The sequence below is a fragment of the Artemia sp. Qi Xiang Cuo genome, chromosome 17 (assembly GCF_049724085.1).
Source record: "Artemia sp. Qi Xiang Cuo chromosome 17, ASM4972408v1, whole genome shotgun sequence".
NCBI lineage: Eukaryota > Metazoa > Arthropoda > Branchiopoda > Anostraca > Artemiidae > Artemia > Artemia sp. Qi Xiang Cuo.
In genome coordinates this window covers 12,554,645-12,577,627 of record NC_142810.1, presented here as the reverse complement: position 1 = coordinate 12,577,627, position 22,983 = coordinate 12,554,645, and the positions used below count along the sequence as shown (strand labels likewise).

Sequence of the window (22,983 nt, the reverse complement as noted above, 5' to 3'; positions counted from 1 at the left end):
CTGTGGGCAAATTTTGGTCAAGCCACCTGGTCAATCAATGATACGACAGATTCGATCATTCGTAGATTGTGATTAGATATGGTGTTTTTTTGTTTTTTTTTCAGTACTTATTAATAATCCGGTAAACACGCGAGAAAGACGGAATCGAAATCTCAAAGATGCTGAATGAAAAATAGGTTTTTGCTCACTAGTGAGGTATTGCATACTCCGTGACAAGGATTTAAAATTTAGTTTTTTTTTGGGTTGAAGCAGTAGAAAAGAAGGTACCTCGCTTAGGTTATTTTACGTATTTAATATTTTCTAGGCTTTACCCCCACCCCCTCTATTGTGTAAATATATAGCCCAAATTTGTTTCTGAACCGTTATATTTTTATCATACTTTGTTTTATTTCATTAGCATAAGTACCATTTTTTGCGTGTATATTTTACTATTTTATGCCATATCTAAAATTTGTGGTCCTTTTTACTGGCAAATTAGGAACGCCAGTAGAAAGGGGTACACTACTCCAAACGGGGCACCTCTGCTGCCATCTATAATCGAGTTTAACGGGGCTAGATCGCGTGTCTTTTTCAAGGTCAATCAGGGGATGTTTCTAAGTGTATTGACTCCGGGACGAAGTTCGCGCCTGCGCACTGAATACTAACGGGGCAATGTATTGATCCGATAACGGGAACAGGATCACGTGTCTCTTTCTAGGCCAATCAGAGGATTTTTCTAAATGTATTGATCCGCTAACGGGACAGGATTGCAGTGAATATAAGGAAGGCCCCTGATCATGAGATGCCTGATCCTTTGGTTGATCTTGTCGAGTTAGAAATATCATTTTTTTTGTGACTGTTCTATATGTAAAGAACATCATCATGATTTTGAGCATTCTCGTGAACCTACTACAACATGTTTAGACAGTGTAGACTCTAGAATAGAGGAGAAGAATCTGGTGTAAATTAGGAGAAAATCATACATGATATGGAGAGAAATTTATACAGATTGCAAGCAAACTCGCATAAAACAAGGTTCAATGTGAAAGAAAAGGAAGAAGAACATCAAAAGAAGAGACATGGAAAAGAGGGCTATCTCTACAGAGATATCTCAAAATATAGTATAAAAGATAGTGATGAAAACTCAAAGAAAAATGTGCATAGTGCAAAATATAACAGTGAATATCATGATGAATATGATTTAAAAGAAGAGAAAAAGTGGTCCTTTAAGAGAGAACATAGAAGATTATTCTATGGGATGGATTAAGAACATCAACAATCGTACTGGAAGAGTTCTCAAAAATCATTTTACGATGAATCTGATTATTGTCATGATTGTTAAGTTTTATATTGTAATCATACAATAAATTTATTTGTACTATATTAATTTTCTCTTACTCGATAAGTCTAGAGTAAGGATACCAGCAGAGACTTCTAAAATAAAATATAAAAGATAAAAAAAATTCATAGAAGTTAGCAGTGTAATGTATTTTTTTCTTAAGAAATCAACCATTTCTTTTTTCATCAATGCAATTTAGATAAAATCATCCTTCTAATCATTTATTGATTCTTTAAATAGATTTTTATAATGCTTATTAAATATATTACATCCTCCTCCACTGCCGTATCTTCAACGAAAATAACTTAAATTTGAGATGATATATCCCTTACTTCTTGCTTATAGCATTCATCCTCACAATTGCTTTTGTTAGAATCCATTTTAATAGATCAAATTCAATTAATCCGCTGAATAAAAGCAATTTCCTTTGTTTTTTTTTTGTAACGAAACATTTACTTGAGACATGGACAAGGCCCCGCTCAGAATCTTGGCAACACTAGGGAAAAATTCCATATCGGAAAATTTGAGCTAAGGATGTGCGCTTGAAAGGGTATCCTATGTATCTTGTTGAAATAATAGTATTTCTATCGCTGAGAAAATTAGTTTCCAAAGAAATGATTGATCTTGTGAAGTATGTGTGTCGTTAAGAGAGAGGATAAAAGGGATTGTTAACTCCAATATGGATGCACTTGTATTGTATAGGGCTGTGTTTGTATGATGGGATAGGGCTGCGCTCGTAAAAGGATTTTGTTGTATGATGGAAAAGGGCACCACTTATAATAGGGCCCTTGTTGTATGGTGGGACTGGGCACCACTCGTAATAGGGCTCTTGTTGTATGGTGGGACAGGGCACCGCTCAGAATGTAGAGACAGGGCACGACTTAAAGTAATAGGCTTCTTTCATGGGGGGATAGGGCTCTTGTTAAAGTAATAGATCACTTGTTTGGTCGTTAGGTTAGGTTAGGTACAGAGCACGGCATGTATCTATTAATACAATACTATAGCATCGTGTTCTCAAATATTTTGCTAAACACAGACAACAAAGAAATTGGCTGATAGTTGGTTGGATCATTTCGTACCCCCCTCCTTATACAATATGATGACTCGAGCACGCTTGGGACTACTCGGGAAAATACCATGCTGAAAGGAAAGGTCTATACGTTTCGTTAAGAGAGAAATAATGGAAGGAAGTATGAACTTATTTGTTTTATTAGGAATATTATCAGGGCCATATGATGAAGAATTTTTCAATCCCATAATAATTTTAGTAATTTCTTTCTCCGTCGCTGGTTCCATAAACATTGATTTAATACAAGGTAATCCAAGATAAGACCCGAAGTTGGATGTTAAAGGAGAAGAACTAACTGCCAAAGCGATCATTTTACCAATATTATCAAAATATGAAGTAAATGCATTTTGAACATTCAGCTCACCTTCGATAATTTTGCCATCGAAATCCAAAAAAGAAAGGACTGATGGAGACTGAAAAGAGGGCCTAAGGACAGAACTTATAACCTACCAAAATTCTCGTATATCTTTACCACAATCTGAAAAACAATTAAAATAATACTGGGACTTGGTCTTTTGACGCACAGAATTGTAAATATTCCTGTAAATTTTAAATCGGTGATAGCTAATAGCTTTCATTAAGGGGCTAGCAGACTTAAAGGCCCTCCAGAGATTATTTTTCTCCTACAACTCCTAAGGAAACCAGGGGTGATCCAAGGATTTAGAGGAAAAGCCATCTTATACTTACGATTAGAAGATGAAACAGAACAAATATCAAGAGCAGCTTCCTTAAAAGACTCATAAAAAGTATCAAATAAACTACAAAAATCAGAGTCACTCTCAAAATTTCCCCTAAGAAATTTGGTACTGTACTATTAGGTTGAACCCACGCGAGAAGTGAAGTTTGGTTAATGCTAATGAAGCAAAACAAAATATGATAAAAATATAATTGTTTAAAAACGAACTTCGGCTATATATTTGCACATTATGGGGATGGGGAGTAAGGCATAGCATATTTTAAATACGTAAAATAACCTAAACTAACATTAGGTACCTTTTTCCCCCTAAACCCCAAAAAACAAAAGTTTAAATATTGTAAACGCAGTGACAAAACACTATTTGCAATCCAATTCTCCATTGAAAGAACCCGTTTGACTAGTTTCTTTTATTATCTTCACTGCGTGGGTTCGAGCTAATAGAACAGAAGAGAAATTTCTGCAAATCTTGACCTAAGAAGTGTCAATTTCAGTTCACCAAATCTAATAGGCCTCTTACCAGACTCACCAGTCCTCTCAATAGCCAGTTGACCAAAACAGTATCTAGAATAGACAGGGAAATGATCAGAAATACCACTCACTAAAGCATAATCTTGGATCAAGGTAGCCGTACAGAAAATATTGTCAATCAGAGATGACTTACTCTTTGCTATGCGATATGGGATACATACAGATGGCAAAGTACTTGTGGCAAGCATGGACGACAGAAAATCCAAAGATACAGAAGACCTTATATCCATCAAATTTATATTAAAATCCCCTATAACAATTAACTCAGTGGACAGTTTGAGGATGGTATCCAGTAGATCATTAAGAGTAGAAACAGCGGAATACAGTCACTAGGAGATTGATAAATAATACCAACGACTAAATCCTTACCTCCACATTTAATATCTACGAACAGTGACTCAAAGACACCTTCAATATTTCTGGATAAATCTATTCTAAGAGAATGTGGGAGATTATTAGAAATATACAACGCAAGACCACCCTTGGCCATCTTATGGTGGTTCAATCTCCATTTTATAGCCTTGCAAATCCAAAAGCATATAATTTTTAAAATCTAAGAAAGTCTCGCATAAATCAAGAAAATCAGGTAGTCCATCAGAAACAATCTGTTTTAGATGTTCAATTGAAGAACAAAGACTCTGAATATTTAACTGGAGTACTGAAAAATATCCGTCCTCCCTTAGATGATCAATTGAAGAACAAAGACCCTGATTATTTAACTGGAGCACTGAAAAATATCCATCCTACCTTTGACAGCCTCCTTTACATTAGAAACGTATTTACTCATTAATGAAGGGTTCATTGTGGTTAAATCACTATTAACATGCCCAATAGAGCTATTAATTATGCTTGCCACATCTGAGGGGATATTTTCTAGCTCAAAAAGTCGTCCTTCTGTGTCTACTCTTTTTGGGGGACAGAATCCGGCCATCCTAAGAACAGTGGGGGAGTTTGGTCTGTTTCTACTCATTTCTGGGACGGATTTCGGGCTTCGGCTACGCGATAAAAGAGACTAAAAACGGTCTTGCTCGAGATAAATTAAGGGTAGTAATAATAGGGAAATTTATCATCGAGTTTCTACGGCAACCCTCTAAAATCAGAGCATCCCTGTTTCTAGCGCTCAGCTAACAAGATTCGTGGACTAGCAAAATTCCAGTCATTGATACATTGTTTTTCTGGAAGACCCCGGGATTTTCCGTGATGATGTTTAATATGAATGACGCAATCATATATCACAAACAAGACTAAAAGGACCCCATAGAGCTCCAGCGCACGGCACATACACATGCGTATTGCGTATTAACGGCGATGTGTATCTCAAGAAAAGACACCTAATGGGAAAGCTTAGAAGATCGTTTTGCGAGAAGGGTAGATTTCCAAACCGATAAAAAGTATACCTATGGTCCAGAGCGGAATGATACTACGACACTGTTTTCAAACTAGCATCAGCTCTCCCACATTACCACCCCCCCCCTTTGAAAACAGAGAAGCCCCGCCCCCTTTCTTTGCTAGTGTTTGATACTCTAAGTATTTCATCTCACAATATTACACTATTACTCCCTCTGTGACATACCCCTGTCATCACCCCATCTCACCAAAAACACTGTTCAGACATTTCTCGTTAAAAATGTTATTTCAAGTCATTCATTCGGGTTTTCTCGAGCAATTCGTGTCATAGTAAAGCACTATAGCTAACCTAAGACATCCCTCAGTCATCGCCCCATCTCCCAATAATACACTTTTCAAACATCTTTTGTTAAAAAATTTATTTCAACTCATTCATTCGGGTTTTTGCGACCAATTCGGCCGATAGTACAGCCCTATAACTACTCTCTTGTTAAAAATTGTATTTCAATTCATTCATTAGGGTTTTTTGCAAGCAACTCATGCCACAGTACAGCACTATAACTACTCTAAGACACCCTTATGCCATCGTCCCATCTCCCCAAAAACACTTTTCAGACATTTGTTGTTAAAAATTTTATTTTCAAGTTATCCACAATGGTTTTTTGCAAGTAATTCATGCCAGAGTACATTACTATAACTACTCTAAGACACCCTCCTGTCATCGCCCCATCTACCCAAAAACAGTTTTCAGACATTTCTCGTTAAAAATTTTATTTCAAGTCATTCATTCGGGTTTTCGCAAGCAATTTGGGCCACAGTATCACAATATAACTATTCTAGGACATTTTTTTGCCCTCACACCTTCTCCCCACAAAACACTTTCCAGAAATTTCTCGTTAAAATTTTATTTTCAAGTCAATCATTTGAATTTTCGCGAGTAATTCGGCCCACAGTATCACAATATAACTACTCTTAGGCGCCCTTCTTCCATCGTCCCATCTCCCAAAAACACTTTTCAGTCATTTTTTTGTTAAAAATCTTATTTTCAACTCATTCATTCGGGTTTTCGATAGCAATTCTTCCCACAGTACCACACTATAAGTACTCTCTAGAATCCCTACATCACTTTCCATCCTCATTGTAAGCGTCTTCTAACATTTGAAACACGCAAACACACACATAAAAAAACACACACACACAAACACACACACACATACACACAAAAACAACACACACAAAAACAAACACATACACACACAAACACACACAAAACAACACACACTCACACACAAACAAACACACACACAAAAAAAGAATAACATTCACACACACACACACACAAAACAACACACGAACACAAAACACACCCAAAAAAACACACACACACACACAAAAAAACAACACAAACACACACAAAATATGCAAACACACACAAACACAAGAGCACAAATACACATACACACAAAAAAAAGAACACACACACACAAAAAATAAAACATACACAAAAACAAATAAACTCACAAGCCCACAAAAAACACACACACACAAAAACACAAACACACACACACACACACAAAACAACACACGAACACAAAACACACACACAAAAACACACACACACACACAAAAAAAAACACACGCACACAAAACGTGCACACACACACACACACAAACACACCAACACATTTGCAAAAACAGTTGTATATATTTCAACAAGGGATTACAACAATTCAAAACCCTTAAAACTAAAACCAAAAGTTTGAAGCTTACCAGAATCGCTGTTAGAGATTGGACTTGCTTAATAGTCAAACATCTTTGAATAGACCTCAGTATGAATAAAAATTAATTGCTTAAAGTCCAAAAAACTGGTAATTAACACAAATATTTGTATATATTTTGACAAGGAATTACAACAATTCAAAAACCTTAAAAAGAAATCCAAAAGTTAGAAGCTTAGTAGAAATCTTTCTTTTTGGAAAGATTGTCATCCTGGTATATTCTGGTCTAGAAAAACGATTTAGATAGATCAGAAGTTTGAGAAAGTTCGTTAAGAGCCTTAATTTCGGGAAAAAATATTTAGTGAGTGACATCATTTCTATATACATCAGTATTGCAATGACGTTGTCACGTCACACTTGTCACACTTACGAGAAAAATGAAGAATTACATTAAATTGCTTAAAGAGCAAAAACTGGCTATTGCAGAAATATTTGCATATATTTCGACATGGGATTACAACAATTTCAAAACCTTAAATAGAAAACCAAAAGTTTGAAGCTTAGTAGAAATCGTTGTTAGAGATCAGACTTGCTGTAATAACCAAATATTTTTTAATAGATTCAGTATGAAAAAACGTTAAATTTCCTAAAGAACAAAAAACTGGTAAATGCAAAAATATTCGTATATATTTTAACAAGGGATCACAACAATTCCAAAACCTTAAAAAAGAAAACCAAAAGTTTAAATATTAGTAGAAATCCTTGTAAGAAATTGGACTTGCTGTAATAATCAAATATATTTGAAAAAAACTGTAGCATGAAAAGACAACAAATTGTCTCCGGTTAGAAGACAAGCGACAATGAGAATCCATATAAAGAATCGTTACATAGAAGCGTTTTGCCTGCCGAGTGCACGCAGATATCAAATATCTTTGAATAGACTGCAGTATGAAAAGAAATTTAATTGCGTAAATAAATTTTAAAAAAATTAAGGTACAAACTTGAGCGTGTGGGCACGCTTACTGAGCCCAAACGAACCTAACTCAAAATCAGTCTACATAATGTAACCTAAGTGAAAAATCCAGTTGTGCTGCCACCAGTAACTTTAGTGAAAAAAGATGGTAGTAATGGGACGTTTTGCTACCGTGGACATGAAATTAAAATGTTTTTTCGTCTCTTGGATCCATATACCTTAGGTCGGATTATATTTGGTAATTTTGCTACAAGGGCTATGAGATTAAAATGCTTTTTCGTGTTTTAAATCTCTTAACCTTAAGTTGAATTAAATGCGGACCTTATTTGTGAAATTTTTCATGTCAATAACATGAAGTTAGAAAGTTTTTCGTCTCTTGGATCCATGGGCCTTAGGTCGAATTAAGATTTTTCTTTATTTGGAAGTTATGGTATCAAGGACATGAAATTAAAGTTTTCATCTCTTGGACCCATGTGTCTTAGGTCCAATCATATCTTAAAACCTGTGGTTTTCTAATATTTTTCTTTATATTTGGAAGTTTTGCCACCAAGGACATGAAATTAAAAATATTTTTTCGTCTCCTGAATCCATGTACCTTAGGTCGAATTAACAGTTTTCTTTTTATTTGGAAGTTTTAGTACTAGGGACACGAAGTTAAAATGTTTCTTCGTCTTTTGGAGCCGTGTACCTTGGGTCAGATTAAGATTTTTTTTATATTTGGAAGTTCCGGTACCAATGACGTGAAATTAAAAAGTTTTTAGTCTCTTGAATCCATGTGCCTTAGGTCCAATAAAGATTTTTCTTCATATTTGGAAGTTTAGGTACCAAGAAAACGAAATTAAAAAACATTTTTCATCTCTTGGACTCATGTGTCTGATGTCCAATCATACATAAGAACCGTGGTTTTCTAAGATTTTCTTTATTTTTGGAAATTTTGGTGCCAAGGGCATGAAATTAAATATTTTTTCGTCTTTTGGATGCATTTGCCTTAGGTCGAATAAAGATTTTTCTTTATATTTGGAAGTTCTGGTACAAAGGATATGAATTAAAGTTTTTCCTCTCTTGGATCCATGTGCCTTTGGTCTAACTAAGATTTTTCTTTATATTTGGAAGTTTTGGTACCATGAACATGGAGTTAAAAAGTGTCTCATTTCTTGAACCCATGTGTCTTAAGTCCAATCATGCCTAAGAACTGTGGTTTTCTAAGATTTTTCTTTATATTTAGGAGTTTTGGTACCAAGGACGTGAAATTAAAACAAAATTTCATCTCTTGGATCCATGTGCCTTAGGACCAATTAAGAGTTGTCTTTATATTTGGAAGTGTTGGTATCAAGGACATGAAATTTAAAAAAATGTTGTCTCTTGGATCATATTGCCTTAGGCCAAATTAAGATTTTTTCTTGATATTGGGTAGTTTTGGTACCAATGGCATGAAATTAAAAAGTTATTTCGTCTCTTGGATCCATGTTCCTTTAGTCGAATTAAGATTTTTGTTTATATTTGGAAGTTTTGGTATCAAGGACATGAAATTATGATGTTTTTTCGTCTCTTGGATCCATGTGATTTAGGTCAAATTAAGATTTTCTTTATATTTGATAGTTTTGGTAGCAATGATATGAAAGTTTTTTCGTCTCTTGGATCCATGTGTCTTAGGTCCAATTAAGATTTTTCTTTATATTTGGAAGTTTCGGTAACAAGGACATGAAATTAAAAAAAAAAGTTTCATCTCTTGGAACCACGTTTCTTGGGTCCAATCATACCTAAAAACTGTAATTTTCTAATATTTTTCTTTATATTTGGTAATTTTGCTACCAAGGATGTGAATTTAAAATATTTTTTCGTCTCTTGGATCCATGTACCTTAGCTCGAATTAATATTTTTCTTTATATTTGGAAGTTTTGGTACCAATAACTTGAAATTGAAAAGTTTTTCGTCTCTTGGATCCATGTAACAGGCTTCGCTACTAGCCCTATTTTATTTTCTTACTAAGAAACCTCTGTTATTTCGGTCTACTTCTCAACCTGGTTCTAATTTTAGCATTTGGCACAGTGAAACTGAATGAAGTTCGAGTGAGTCCGTGTCCACAGGCAGAGAAGAGGAAGATGTGTGTTTTAAAACGTGGACACAATGTTACTGTTGAATTGGATTTTACGCCAAATATCAAAAGTAATGGATTTATAATAGTCATAAGGTAGTCATCGGAAAAATAACAAAATTGAATGCTCTGAAATGATAAAACGAGGCGTAGAAATAACCTGTAGCAGAACTAGTACTTATTCTTACTGTTGCAAATGGCTACAGTCACCAACACAGGGGCTGGTCGTATTATTTGCACATCCTTAGTGGGGTGGGTACCGTGATATATTGACTCAAAACCCTTTTAAACGTAATTCTTTGAAAGTTCTATGAAAGCTAAGCTATTTATTATATGAAACAATGTTTCATCTAGAGAATTTATATCTGATTGTGGTTAATTTTAGATGCATTTTAAAATTATTGCTATTAGTATATTGGGATTAAAAGAAGAAAAAATAGAAGTTGACTTGAGCAAAATGAGCCTACCCTGTTGAAAACTTCTTTTTAGGTGTCTTGTATGTTAAAATGTTAGGTGTCTAAAGTTGTCTGAATTATATAGATCATTTTCTGTACAATCTTTATTTTTGTATCCCCGGTGAATAATGAATCTTTGTTATAGTGATTTTTTTTTTATTTACTTCTTTTACAGATCCAGATTTTTACAGAATTGATGGACATGACAAGTATAAAGTTAAGAGCCCCTGACAAAAATCGTATAATAAATGCTAACAACTTCATCAATTTTTTCCACTCTTCTTTATGAGTTTTTTTTCCTTCTTCTTTTTTTGCCCTCCTGTGATATATGAGTCAAAATATTAGAAACAAATTTACGAAGGAATATCAAAATAAAGGTAAAAAGACAAAACAATATAGTAACTCTTATCCAATACAGAACGTTTCCAGTAAATTAAATCCAATGGATTACATTGTAGTGATTTGTGTTCAATATAAAATTAACCAAAATACACCAAAACTCAATGTATAATGGATTTACTTGTGTCAAACCCAGAAACTAACTAAAACTAATCAAAGGGACAAGAAAACAGGAAACCTGGCAATTTTTTTGGTAAATAGTCCTTTTATTTCCACTGATTCTAGCATATGCAATTGATTCACCTGGGGATGTTGTATAGCCAACTTGCATGTTTTAACGATGAGTTTATTTTTTTATTAATGAAAAACGACAAGTTTTTCAACCGAAAGTAAGGAACGACATTAAAACTTTTTAAATAATGGTTTGATGGTTTTCCAATTTTGCCTGGAAATCCACTTATCCTTCCTCAAAAATTCCCCCCTCACCTAAGAATTCTAAAACGTAATTTTTTTCTTTCACGTGAAATCCCCCCCCCCACCCAGAAACCTATCCCCGGACAATTCCATCCTCGCTGAAACGTTCCCAAAGAAAATTTCCCACGGACAATTCCGCTTTGAAAATTCTCCTTGGCCTACTTTCATTTGATCAACATATTGTAGTTTTATTTAATGTTTAATAATTTTAAAAATCATGCTAGAAACCCCTCCTCTCCCCACTATTGGTGAGAAGTTTTTCCTGGAATCCCCTCCGCCTAATAGATAGTTTGTCCCGCGGAAAATTTTCTATGGCAAATTTTTCCCGCATAAAATACTCCATGGAAAATTTTCGCGCGGAAAATACCCTGTCCCCAGTGAAAAAATTCCCCAGAAAATTCCAATCCCACTGAAAATACCCCCCGGAACATCTCTACATGTAAAATTGAGTCGCCAGAGAGAAAATAAGACAAATGAAAAGAATTTCATTTAGGAATATTGGCAAATTCTTCTGTCTAAAATTTCCCCTGGAGTGTTCACCCCTAAAAACTTTCCTCCCCGAAGAAAATTATTCCCATAGAAAATCCCCCTCTTCTGAAATTACCCCCCCCCTCCCTGATAAATGTCTCTATACACCCCAATAAAAAGTCCTATATGAAAATAATTGGTAAATTTCATAACTTACGGCCCTTTACCCGGGGCTGTCGGGGGGCCATTTCATTCCCAGAGGCATAGCTACTGGACCTTTCAACTATGTTGATCAAAATGGCTATCCCAAATTTTTGATCAAATTACTTAGAAAGAAAGGCCCGGAGCGGTTAAATAATCGGTTCGAATCGGTTCAATAAGATCTCACCTAAGGAAAACAATAAAACACAAATAAACACGCATCCATGATGTTTCTTCTGGTAAAAAATTCAAAATTAAATATTATATACAGAAGGGAACTTGAAACCTCTATAGTATGGCTCTCTGATGGGATAAATCTGTTGGTACAATTTTCATTAAGATTAATTGTATGCTTGTTTGTTTGTTTTTTTTCTTTCCTTTTTCGAAAACCACACAAACTTTTCAAGGCTTGTAGCTTTTGATGGGCCACATTAAACTTAATTAATTTTATATATTTGAAATTATTATTAAAAGCCGACTCTTTTGATGTATCTATTGTTCTCAAAATTCTGTTTTTTATAGTTTCGGTTATTATTTGCCGAGTCACTCCTTACTTACAGTTTGTTACCACGAACAGTTTGAAATATTATCAGATTAATGTTTTGTTCATATGTCCTCCCTTTTATGCTTCAAATACCACATTGTTGAAATTCCTTCAAATGAAGTTTAAGGTTTGTAAAAGGGAATTTCAATATGCCTCAAAATCCAAGACCTAATAAACGATATTGCTGTAGGATTAAAGAGGAAAAAAAGATTAAACAGGGAGATGAGTTATAACTTGAAAGTTTAAAACCATATTTCCTTTTATGTGGCATCTTAGAGGCTCAGTTTTCATTTGAATTAGACATAGATACTAGACATGTGTAATTTTTTGTTCTCTTTTAGACTTTTATCTTCTTTTTTTTGTCTACCTCATTTTAATCATAAATATGACGTCACTCACAGGATTTTTTGTCTAAAATTAAGGCTCTTACCGAATTTTCTCAAACTCATGACCTATATAGAACGTTCTTTAGGCCAGAGAGTCTTAGGATGCCAATTCCCCCCCTCCCCCCCAAAAAAATACGGAGACATCTTCGAGAAAAATGCATACATAAATAAACAATTATTGCTCCTTCAAAGAGACAAGATACCGTATATATCGCAGACAATTTTACACACGGTATTTCATAACAAAATTAAATATTATTTTTGCTTCTTCAAAGTATTGCCACAGGCTATTATTCCTCTTCAAACAATCTTTTGTCGACAGCTTTTGTAACAGCAGGAATTATTCCTAACATTGAAGAAGGTTCCAAGATAAAAGTTAAAGCTTATTGTCATTATTAAAGGAAAAGGATAAAAAACAAAAAGGTCTACACGTCAAACCTGACAATGCCACATGTTTTTCTGGGAGAAGTAAATCTAAAACCAACGTGTTTATAACATAAAAACGCTTTTTTCATGTGTGGAAATAATTATAATTTTGAGCCTTTGGCGTCAAATTTTATTTCGTCCTATCTTGAAGAACAATACGAAACGAATCGTACACAGAGGACTATCCGTAAATAACACATAAAAAAGCCAAGTTGAGTTTTTCAGGTTTTCGCTCTCCAGTAAATACATGTCAGTAAGATACATTTGACAAGTCAAAGCACATTTCCATGAGAAAATCTTTTAATAAATTGTAGAATGTTATTGTTCTATTAAATGCTTCACGACAAGACGATTTGAATTTAGGTCCAAAAATAAAGATAAAAAGAATTGTTGAAGGATTTATAGACTTCTAGCCCGAAATTACCCAGAAAAGGACTATTTCCAAGCATGGGATAAACTATTATTCTGAATCTGGAGGAATTTGCCGCACTAAAAAGAAGACCGTTCATAACATTCGAACATATTAATTATATAACATTAAACCGCTTTTTTCTATTGATCTAACGAGCTACAAGGATTAAATGGATCCCTTCCTCACTTTTATTTTGACAAGAAAAGATATTTATGATATAGTTTCATATTCTGGAAGAGGATGTGAAATTACTAACAGAAATTACTAGCCAGAAGAAGTACAATAAGCAGTGCAAGAAGAAGTTAGAGGTTACTGCAAAGGAGATGATGAAAAAAAGATCCATGAAGAACTTACTGAAGGTCAGTAACGTTCTCAGGAGGTATCAAACCCAATCTTCTGAAACCCTAAGATTTTCCAAAATGTGGCAAATGACTGTTATTCCGAAACAACTATTTATCTGCAAAAAGATGCGGATATTTAACATCTCTTGACTAAACAATCGTCTTTAAGTAACAAACACGGTGAACCATCCTGTCTTTGATATATCCTGCACACTGATAGTTAGGACAGTATTTCGAATAGCGAAATAGGGAGCCGTTGTGGTCATTTGGAAGATCTATTGCTCATCATCAAAAGATATCAGCGTAATTTCACTGGTCACACTTTGGGGATTTTCCAGAACTCAGTCATTATTAATTATCGTTAATACCTTAACCCTATCTATCCTTTGCTTAAAATAGCAGATAACAACATATTTGTTCCCTAAAATACTTGTAATACTTGTATTGAGAAACTGAGATTGCAATCCTTCCTGAACCTATAGTAAAACAAAGTAGTCACAATTTTGTGTTATCCGTTGTCTTGGAACGAAAATAATAGCAAACAATCAATTATCATGCTTGATAACTGAGTTTGTGAGCATAGCCTTTGCTTTGTTCTCTGGGTGTAATATATTAATATTTCCTAGCCTGTGAACCAGTAGCCTTCTAGAAACAAAGCTATGAGGGCAAAGGGAAAATATCTGGCAAAAATTTAACGAGAATTTTGAACTATGTCATAGCTTTCGAAGACATGCTGGGAGATGGAAGAAAGACTGGCTAAAGCTCGGCAAAGAAGGTGCAGCCGACAGGTCAAAGTGGTCATCAGAAGTAGTTCCAAGGTCCCTTGTTGGCATGTAGGGTAGTTCATTGTTTAGTTCCTCATGAAAGTTAGTAACTAAATAATCGATATTTGAAAAAATTAGCTATTAAGTTCAGTGGCAGCTTTAAACGTTACTCTTGGTTAAGATTGAATCACAGAATATCTTGCAATGTCTCAAGGCAGTTCGAAGAAGCATTAGATATGTTTGTATCAGTTACACTTTGAACATGTCATAAATCTAATCTAGTTTTTCTTACGAGTTTTTCAATTAAAACACTTGTAGTTAAATTTTATTTGCAGGTACAAAATAAAAATAACAAAAACGGACTTTCAATAGTGAAATAGTATTCTGAAGAGTATTCAAAAACCTCAAGACAAGGCTTAAACCTCAAAACTAGGAACTGTTTCTTCCGGAGGGCATTGAACAATATCAAGCCCTCATAGTGAAATATTTTATAAGTTCATATTTTAAGTAGAGTAACAAATTTTCAAAACTATGGTCTGCATTTAATAGCTGGTGAAGTGCCGAAAAAAAATCAATTAGAATAATAAAAAACAGCATTTTTTATGTTCTAAAACGTAATTAAATTACATAAACCAGTTTGCTTTTGAATTAAGATAAAGAGGGACATTAAAAAACAGCAAAATAGGGACATGTCGTCCCTAATTGGCACATAATAGGGAGATACTCCCTCCAGCCCCATATTGCATACTTAGTTCAAATATATTCTTCAAAATCAAGTATAGAGGATGAATTTGCTCCTGCTTATTGGACAAAAGAACCCCTTATTGAAAGTTTGAAAATGTGAACATGTAAATAAATTTGTCATGGCTTCAAAATATAGCAACTACTCCCTCACCAAATAGCTCGTGTATTCAAGCAATACTATACTTAAATGAATTACGCCTCAAGTAAATCCACTCAGTTTAATGAAGCTTACAAATATTTGTGTACAATACCTTATTCATCTTGAGTTAACAGCATATATTTTTAGGGACAGTAGTGCTATTACATGAGAGTGTGACCTCCTAAACTCTAAGGCTTTTTAAACAGTTTTTGATAGTCTTGCAGATGAGTTATACCATTCTTTAATCAAAGTTCTGCTTACACGTCGTTTTTAGTGTCCCAAGGAAAAGCAAAACAATGAAATCATTTTGATTTTCTACTTGTAGAGACCGTTCATGAATTTGAAGCCAAAGCAGCCTGGGCCACAAAATTGTTTGGCAACATTCCCTTGCCAAACATGGACGCAAACGGCTGTGCTTTTACTGATTGTCCACTTGAAAATGGTAAACCAGCAAGCTACAAGTTCAACTTACTTATTGCAAAGTCATATCCCAAAGTAAGTCTTTAAGTCTTTTATTAAGAGTATTTTCCGCTAATTGTGACTGGCTGCCACCTTTTTCACTTTATTATTGTTTTTTTTTTTTTTTTTAGTGTTATGGTATAGGAATGTTAGAAATTTATATGAGGGCTCATTAGAAAGTAATTTTACGCTACTATAAGCTTGGTTTTCAAATTTGCTGTGACAAACTTTATCAAAAGTATTTATTGTGGCAAGTTGCGGTGCTATTGTGGCAAAATATATGTAATTTGCTCTGACAAACTTTATCAAAAGTATTTATTGTGGCAAGTTGCGGTGATATTGTGGCAAATATATCTAATTTGCTGTGACAAACTTTATCAAAAGTATTTATTGTGGCAAGTTGCGGTGCTATTGTGGCAAAATATATTTAATTCAGAAATGATACAGTCAGAGAACTAAACGCTCATTTCTTTTCTTGAGTTTAAAAACTCTTATCTGAGGAAGCTCCTTCACCCATTCGAAATTGAAAATACATAAATGGGATCTACGGGGAAAACGACTTTGTTTCGCAGCTTTGTAAGTACAAATTTTTTTTGCCAGAGATACGGCACCCAAAAACGTATTTTCTCGTCAGGCTGTAACGTTTTTGATAAAAAAGTTAAAAAATATGCCCATGGAGGAAGTCTTAGGGCTATAAATAGCAAGATATATTCTTCAGTTTGGCCCAGATAATATTTTTTTACGGAAACATGCTATATGAATAAAGGTTAAACAAAAGGGCTTATAATTAGGTATCAGGTTAATGAGAAATCAGTCCCATTTAGAAATGAAATATGTTTCATAAGGACTATTCAAGCACATGTACACACAAATCTGACTAATCTGTCTCGTCAAATTTTCGGTGGGAAATAGTTTCATGAGCCATCCTCCCCCACTAAGGTGCCCCTATTCTTATAAATATTTCTATGTCTTTTTCCAGTTCAAATGCTTTGTAGGGGGTTCTGAATGAACTTTGCCCCAATCCCCGAATATATATTCCTTTGTCTGTGCCTGGTATGAGATACGTAATTGCCAAAGGCATAGTAAAACAACCATTTTTAATTACTACCATTAGGTCAACTTGTCATAAGAGCATGTCTTAGTCCATGCAAGACCACATCATTTTCAATCACCAACCATTTCATCAAGAAGAAGAAGAAGAAGAAGAAGAAGAAGATTTATTGAAAAAAAACATAGCAACAAAAAATTATTACTGCCTCCCCTAAAAAGCAAAAAGGATAACAGCCAAAAATATTTGAATCCAATAAGAAATTCCTCACTGATAGGCAATAATGAACAATAATTTGAACCGAAATGGCAGGTAAGTCTGAAATTACAACAGATTTAGAATTCTATCTCACTTACTTAATTATTTGCGAATCTTCTGCATTTTCAGTTTGAGCTAGTTCCCTTCCAAAAGTAATCTTGTAATCTAAGCCAGTGGCCTTTATTTTCCAGCAACTTTGTGTAGAAGCTGTTTTCGCAAAGGCATAGGAGACGGCTCATTTGATTTAAAATCGAAATTTCTAGTGCCCTTTTTAAGAGCCAGAAGTGCTTGAATTGTTAAAAAATGCATTTTTGACAAAAAAAAAACTGCAACTACATCATGCGAGATGATGTAGTTTACATGGATGTTAAAAATTATAAATTCGTTAATACACAAGATTGTTCACGGGAATAAAAACGGAATTTTTCAAAAGACATTAAGTCATTTAATATTAATTTTACAGAAGAGGGCAAGAAATTTGTTTCTAGTTTTTAGATATTAGGCTATCGTTATTAATACCTAGTTGCTTTATAACGGTTTATGATTTTTTTTTTTTTTTTTTTTTTTTTTTTTTTTTTTTTAGATGTTCAAGGATACGACCAAAATAATTCTGATACAAAACGCTTAAATCTTGCAATATTTATGCTAGTGAACAAACTTTCCAGTATGATAAAAGAATGTGGCAAAAAGTATGATAACATATTTGGAAAAGCAGAGTACAATCAGAACAATTCTGCAGATTAATAACTTGTACAGATTAAAGCAGAGACATAACCTCTAACTGGATAATGTTAGTAATAGCAGCAGGCTAGTTGAATTAACTTTTAACTAACATGAGGTATAACAATTAGCTAAGTACGTGATTCTGTAATGGCTGACGTAGTAGATGGCTGTTATGGCTATTAGTAGAACTCTACTAACTTCATGGCCGTACAAGTCAACGGCCCAAAAAACTTAATCAAAGTTTCCTTGGCTGCACACTTGTAAATTATCATTCTCATGTCATATTAATCCGCGAATGGCACTCTATATATTTTTAGGGAGGGGCGGGGTCATAGAGTTGTAATATCGTGCATATTTGTGGTTACCTGTTCGGCTTCATTGTTCACTGCAATGTCTGTCTGTTTTAGGTTTAATGCCTTCGATTCGTAGCTATTTGTGTTGTTTGTAAGTTTAAAATCTTATATAACTTTTTTTCTGTATTTAGAAAGTTTTAAGAACTTTCAAATGAAATGCCCCACTATTGCTTTTGAATGAAAAGTGATCGTGCAATGCTTGGGATGCTGAGGTAGTACGAAGTGAGTGTTTTTATTGTCATGTATCAAAATCGAATTGAAAATAATGACCAAATTCCTTTGATTTTAGAAAATTATTAAGCGAGAAAGTTTTCCTTTCAATATTTTTGCTAGACATAGAAAACAAAGCTATTGGTCAGTAGTTAGTTGGGTCACTTCCTGGCCCACCCTTGTTAAGTATTTACAAAATGTATTTTCAAATTGTCTGTTACTATGGGCTTGAGTTCGGTTTTTACTAGGTTGCATCTGACGCTGCAACCATGATTTAGTGTATATATTGCACACAGGAAAAAGCCCTCAGCTTTCTCTTAGATGAAAACCAGTGAAGAACAAACCAACTGAAATCAGGTTGCGGAGTCACTCAAATATGATATAATATTCCAAAAAAGTAACTTTTCAAAAGATACGTGTGTTACATTAACCTGAATATGGAAAATGCAGTTTTTGTCAAAAATTCCATTTTATTTTAATATTAATTTTTGCTACTTACAAAAGGCACTAGACATAGAAATTAGCTTTCAAATAAACCCTTAAAATAAACCCTTTTTTCTTCCGATTATTTTTCTGTGCCCCGCTTTTGGCGAAGAAAAAAGAAGAACATAAAAGAAAAAAGAGATACACCACTGCTAACAATGCGAAAAAGTGATTTTTCTTGTTGCTCAAGATGGGGAAATATGACTCTCCTAAGATGGTTTTTGGCTCTGATGATTCCCATGGTATGATGCTCATTACGATACGTTGCCATTTTCGGGGGTTCCATGCCATTTTTTGAAACTTTTTGAAAATTTGTTCGCAATAAACTATTAAGATTTATTGATATAATAGTTATTGTTCCTGAATCACCTTCAAAGGGCGACTCATGCTCATTTTACAGTTCTGTTTTTGTTAAAAAAAAAATTTATATTATCGGTTATTATGAGCTAGAGTCTGTTCTTTACTAGGCTGAATCTAACGCCACAACCTTGAGATGGGGTTTGCGTCTTATTCGGCACCCATGATGGATTTCAGTCATTCCAACACGTTAGTGCAAATCTACACTAAGAGAATGAAGGATTGTGTATCAATCAATAACTAGATAAAAGAATGAAGATCCTGGAGAGTCGTTGACGTTGCTAAGGGCCTCAAATTAGTGTTTCTGTTGCTGGGTCCTGTTTTACATGGACTAGTTGCAAGCCTGTTGCCTAGCCTTGCGCAGGGGGAATTAATTCCATGCTGCGTAATGCCAATCAATAAATAACTTTTGGGGTTAAATAGGTTAAAAAAATAATTCGACTTAAAATACTATTCATTACACAAAGATGATTAACTTCGAGGAGGTTGAAGAGGGGCTGTGACACTAGAAAGGCCGAGAAACGATAGCACAAATTGTACTGATTTCATTCTTAGTCTTTTGCTTTTCAGTAAAACACTAGAATCTATTGATTTAGGGCAGTTTATGACTTAAAATTGAATTTTTTTCATATTTTATTTTTTTGTTTATCTGTCCTTGATGCTAGAAATATTTTTCAATGCTTAAACCTTTTTCTTCTTTTTTTTTCAGAGAAAGTATAACGTAAAATGGAGATTTGATGGAAATGGCTTTAACTTATGCATGGTCTTTCCAATTGTTATCCAGTAAGTGAATTTGACTGAGAAGCGTAACAAAAAAGAGAAACCAAGCAAAATTTACATTGGAGACTTCAAGTTGATATTTTACCAATTGCTTTTACTTTTCTTGATTTAAAGGAACAATAAAGTTTTAGAAGGAATAGAAGCAGAGACTTAGACTAGACCATAAATAATTTCTGCATGAGAGAAAAAATGAGAGAGTGAAAAAGAAAGAAGATAAAAGTGAGATAGAGATAAAGCGCATGAAGAAGAGTTAGAGGGGAAGGAGAGAATAGCTTTAATGCGATTGCACTCTCAAAATGTTAGACACATCAATTAACACAAATTGTTGTATTTTGAAAATGACACCAGAAGGAGTAAATCTAGCTTACAAAGAGTTTTAATGGAGCATAGCATAAATATTTGATAAAAAAAGAAACAAGAGAAGTGTCATATTACTCAAATTGTCAAAAATGTGTTTTTTTTGTATGCATTTGGTTTTTGAAGGTGAAGGTAAGACATTTAAGGTATCCCTTCTCTCTCGTGAGTATACAAACAGGAACGTCAATTTAAGAAAATAATTCAAGGGAGGGGGTACAAGGTTTTTTACCATTTTTTAATGAAGATACAAAAAAATAAAGCTAGGCAAGGGGGAGGGGGCCTTTTTTCAAACTTTCCTTATGAAAATTCTAAAAAGAGGTGGTATTCAAAATCTTGTTATAAACGGTATTCGAATGCAATTGTTATGTACGTTTAGGACGGATAAAGTAGCGATTAAGGAACAAAATTATCTTTTAAAATACCTTTAAAGACAAAAAGTAATTTATAATATAGGGTTAACAGAGTGGTATAAAACTTAAAATTTTGCAGTTATAAGTGAGCTACAGCTTTCATAGTCCAAGAATTTTCAAGTGTTTTCTAGAGCTATGATGGTAAGGTTCTCTGTCAGATTAAGTCGTTGGCAACCTTTTCTAAAATAGGGGTGAATGCACCAGAAAGTCATTACTCTGAATAGCAAAAAAACATTTCCATGAAATTCCTAAAGATTTAGAAAACCTCCATTTAGAGTGTTACTGTGAGACAAATTGCAAATTTAAATGACCGTGAGTTTATCATAGGCAGCGCAATAGCGACTAACGCCCCTCTCACGCCCAACATTTTCCCAAACACATCCAATCCAAATTTTGAGATATCCATTTTGTTCAACATAGTTGAAAGTTCTGTAAATTAGGTCTTTTAGGATGATAACCCCCTCAGAGCCCTCAGTGTAAGGTTTGTCAGTTATTCCCTGGGGGCATATCAAGTTTTTATTGAAAGCGTTGTAGTAGAAGCTTCCAAAGGGCTCATTCAATTGGAAATTGAAAGGGCAAATGCCTTTTTTAATAGTTGAAAGTGATTCGATAGCGACTAACACCCCTCTCACGCCCACAAATCTTCCAAACACATCCAATCAAAATTTTGAGATATCCATTTGTTCAACGTAGTAGAAAGTACTGGAAATTAGGTCTTTTAGGAGGATAACCCCCTCAGAGCCCTAAGTGCAAAGTTTGTAAGTTATTCCCTGGGGGCATATAAGGTTTATATAGAAAGTTGTTGTATAAATCATAGGCAGTACAATCGAGCTGCATAAGTAAAGAACGAAGTTGGCCCAGTGTATTTTTTTTCATACCAGGGCACTTCTTAACGAAGGCGTTGTCGTAGAAACTTCGGAAAGGGCTCATTCGATTGTAAATTGGAGTGGCTAGTGCCCTTTTTAATAGTCGAAAGTGATTGGAGGGCAACTAGCCCCCCCCCCATGCTCATCATTCCCCCAAACACATCCAATCAAAATTTTGAGATAGCCATTTTGTTCAGCGTAGTTTATTTCCAGATAGAAAATAGGCTTTTGGGGAGAAAACTCCCCCACAATCCTCAGGGCAAGGATTTTCAGTTATGCCCTGGGGGCATATAAGAACGATGTTGGCACAATGTATTATTTATTAATTTATTCTTTTAGAGCAAGGCAGTTCATATCGAAGAAGTTGCCGTAGAAACTTCGAAAAGGGCTCATTAAATTGGAAATTGGATGGCTTGTGCCCTTTTTAATAGTCGAAAGTGATTGGAAGTTGACTAACACCCCTTCCACGCCCACCATTTCCCCAAACACATCCAATAAAGATTTTGAGATAGCCATTTTGTTCCACGCAGTTCAAAGTTCAGAAAATTAGGCCTTTGAGCAGGACATTCCCCCCCACAGTCTTCAGGGCAAGGGTTATAAGTTAAGTCCTGGGGGCATATAAGGCTTTTATTAAAATCTTTGTCATAGAAACATAAAAAAGGGCTCATTCTATTGGAAATTCAAAGGGCTAGTGCCCTTTATAGTAATCGAAAGTGATTTGAGGGCAACTAAACCCCCCTCACGTCCATATTTTCCCCAAACACATCCACTCCATATTTTAGATAGCCATTTTATTCAACGTAATTGAAAGTTTTGGAAATTAGATCTTTAAGGATGATAACCCCCCCCCTCCACTCAGCCCCGTCAGGGCTAAGGGTTGTATAAGTTATGCCCCTGGGGGCATATAAGGTTTTTATTGAAAGCGTAGAAACTTCAAAAGGGTTCATTCAATTGAAAATTGAAAGAGCTAGTGCCTTTTTTAATAGTTTAAAGTGACTGGAGAGCAACTACCACCCCTCTCACGCCCACCATTTCCCCAAACACATCCAATCAAAATTTTGAGATAGTTATTTTGGTTAACATAGTTGAAAGTTCTGGAAATTCGGTCTTAGAGGATGACAAACATTGTAACAGACCTTAGAGTAAAGGTTTTAATGTATGCCCTGGGGGCATATAAGGTGTTTATAGAAAGCGTTGTCGTTCCATAAAGGGTTCATTCGATTGGAAATCGAAAGGCCTAG

At 34.6% G+C, this 22,983-nt stretch overlaps 1 protein-coding gene across 1 annotated transcript in view; it reads left to right on the top strand.

Moving 5' to 3' along the window:
• Positions 1–20,265, top strand: part of LOC148941898 (ecdysteroid-regulated 16 kDa protein-like) — a 32,442-nt gene extending 12,177 nt beyond the window's left edge. The window contains exons 2-4 of the mRNA XM_089103437.1: positions 9,688–9,816; positions 15,764–15,933; positions 20,039–20,265. Coding sequence (XP_088959563.1) covers positions 9,688–9,816; positions 15,764–15,933; positions 20,039–20,116 — 377 coding nt within the window. The 3' untranslated portion in view covers positions 20,117–20,265. The remainder of the gene's footprint in view (positions 1–9,687; positions 9,817–15,763; positions 15,934–20,038) is intronic.
• The last annotated feature ends 2,718 nt before the right edge of the window (positions 20,266–22,983 follow it).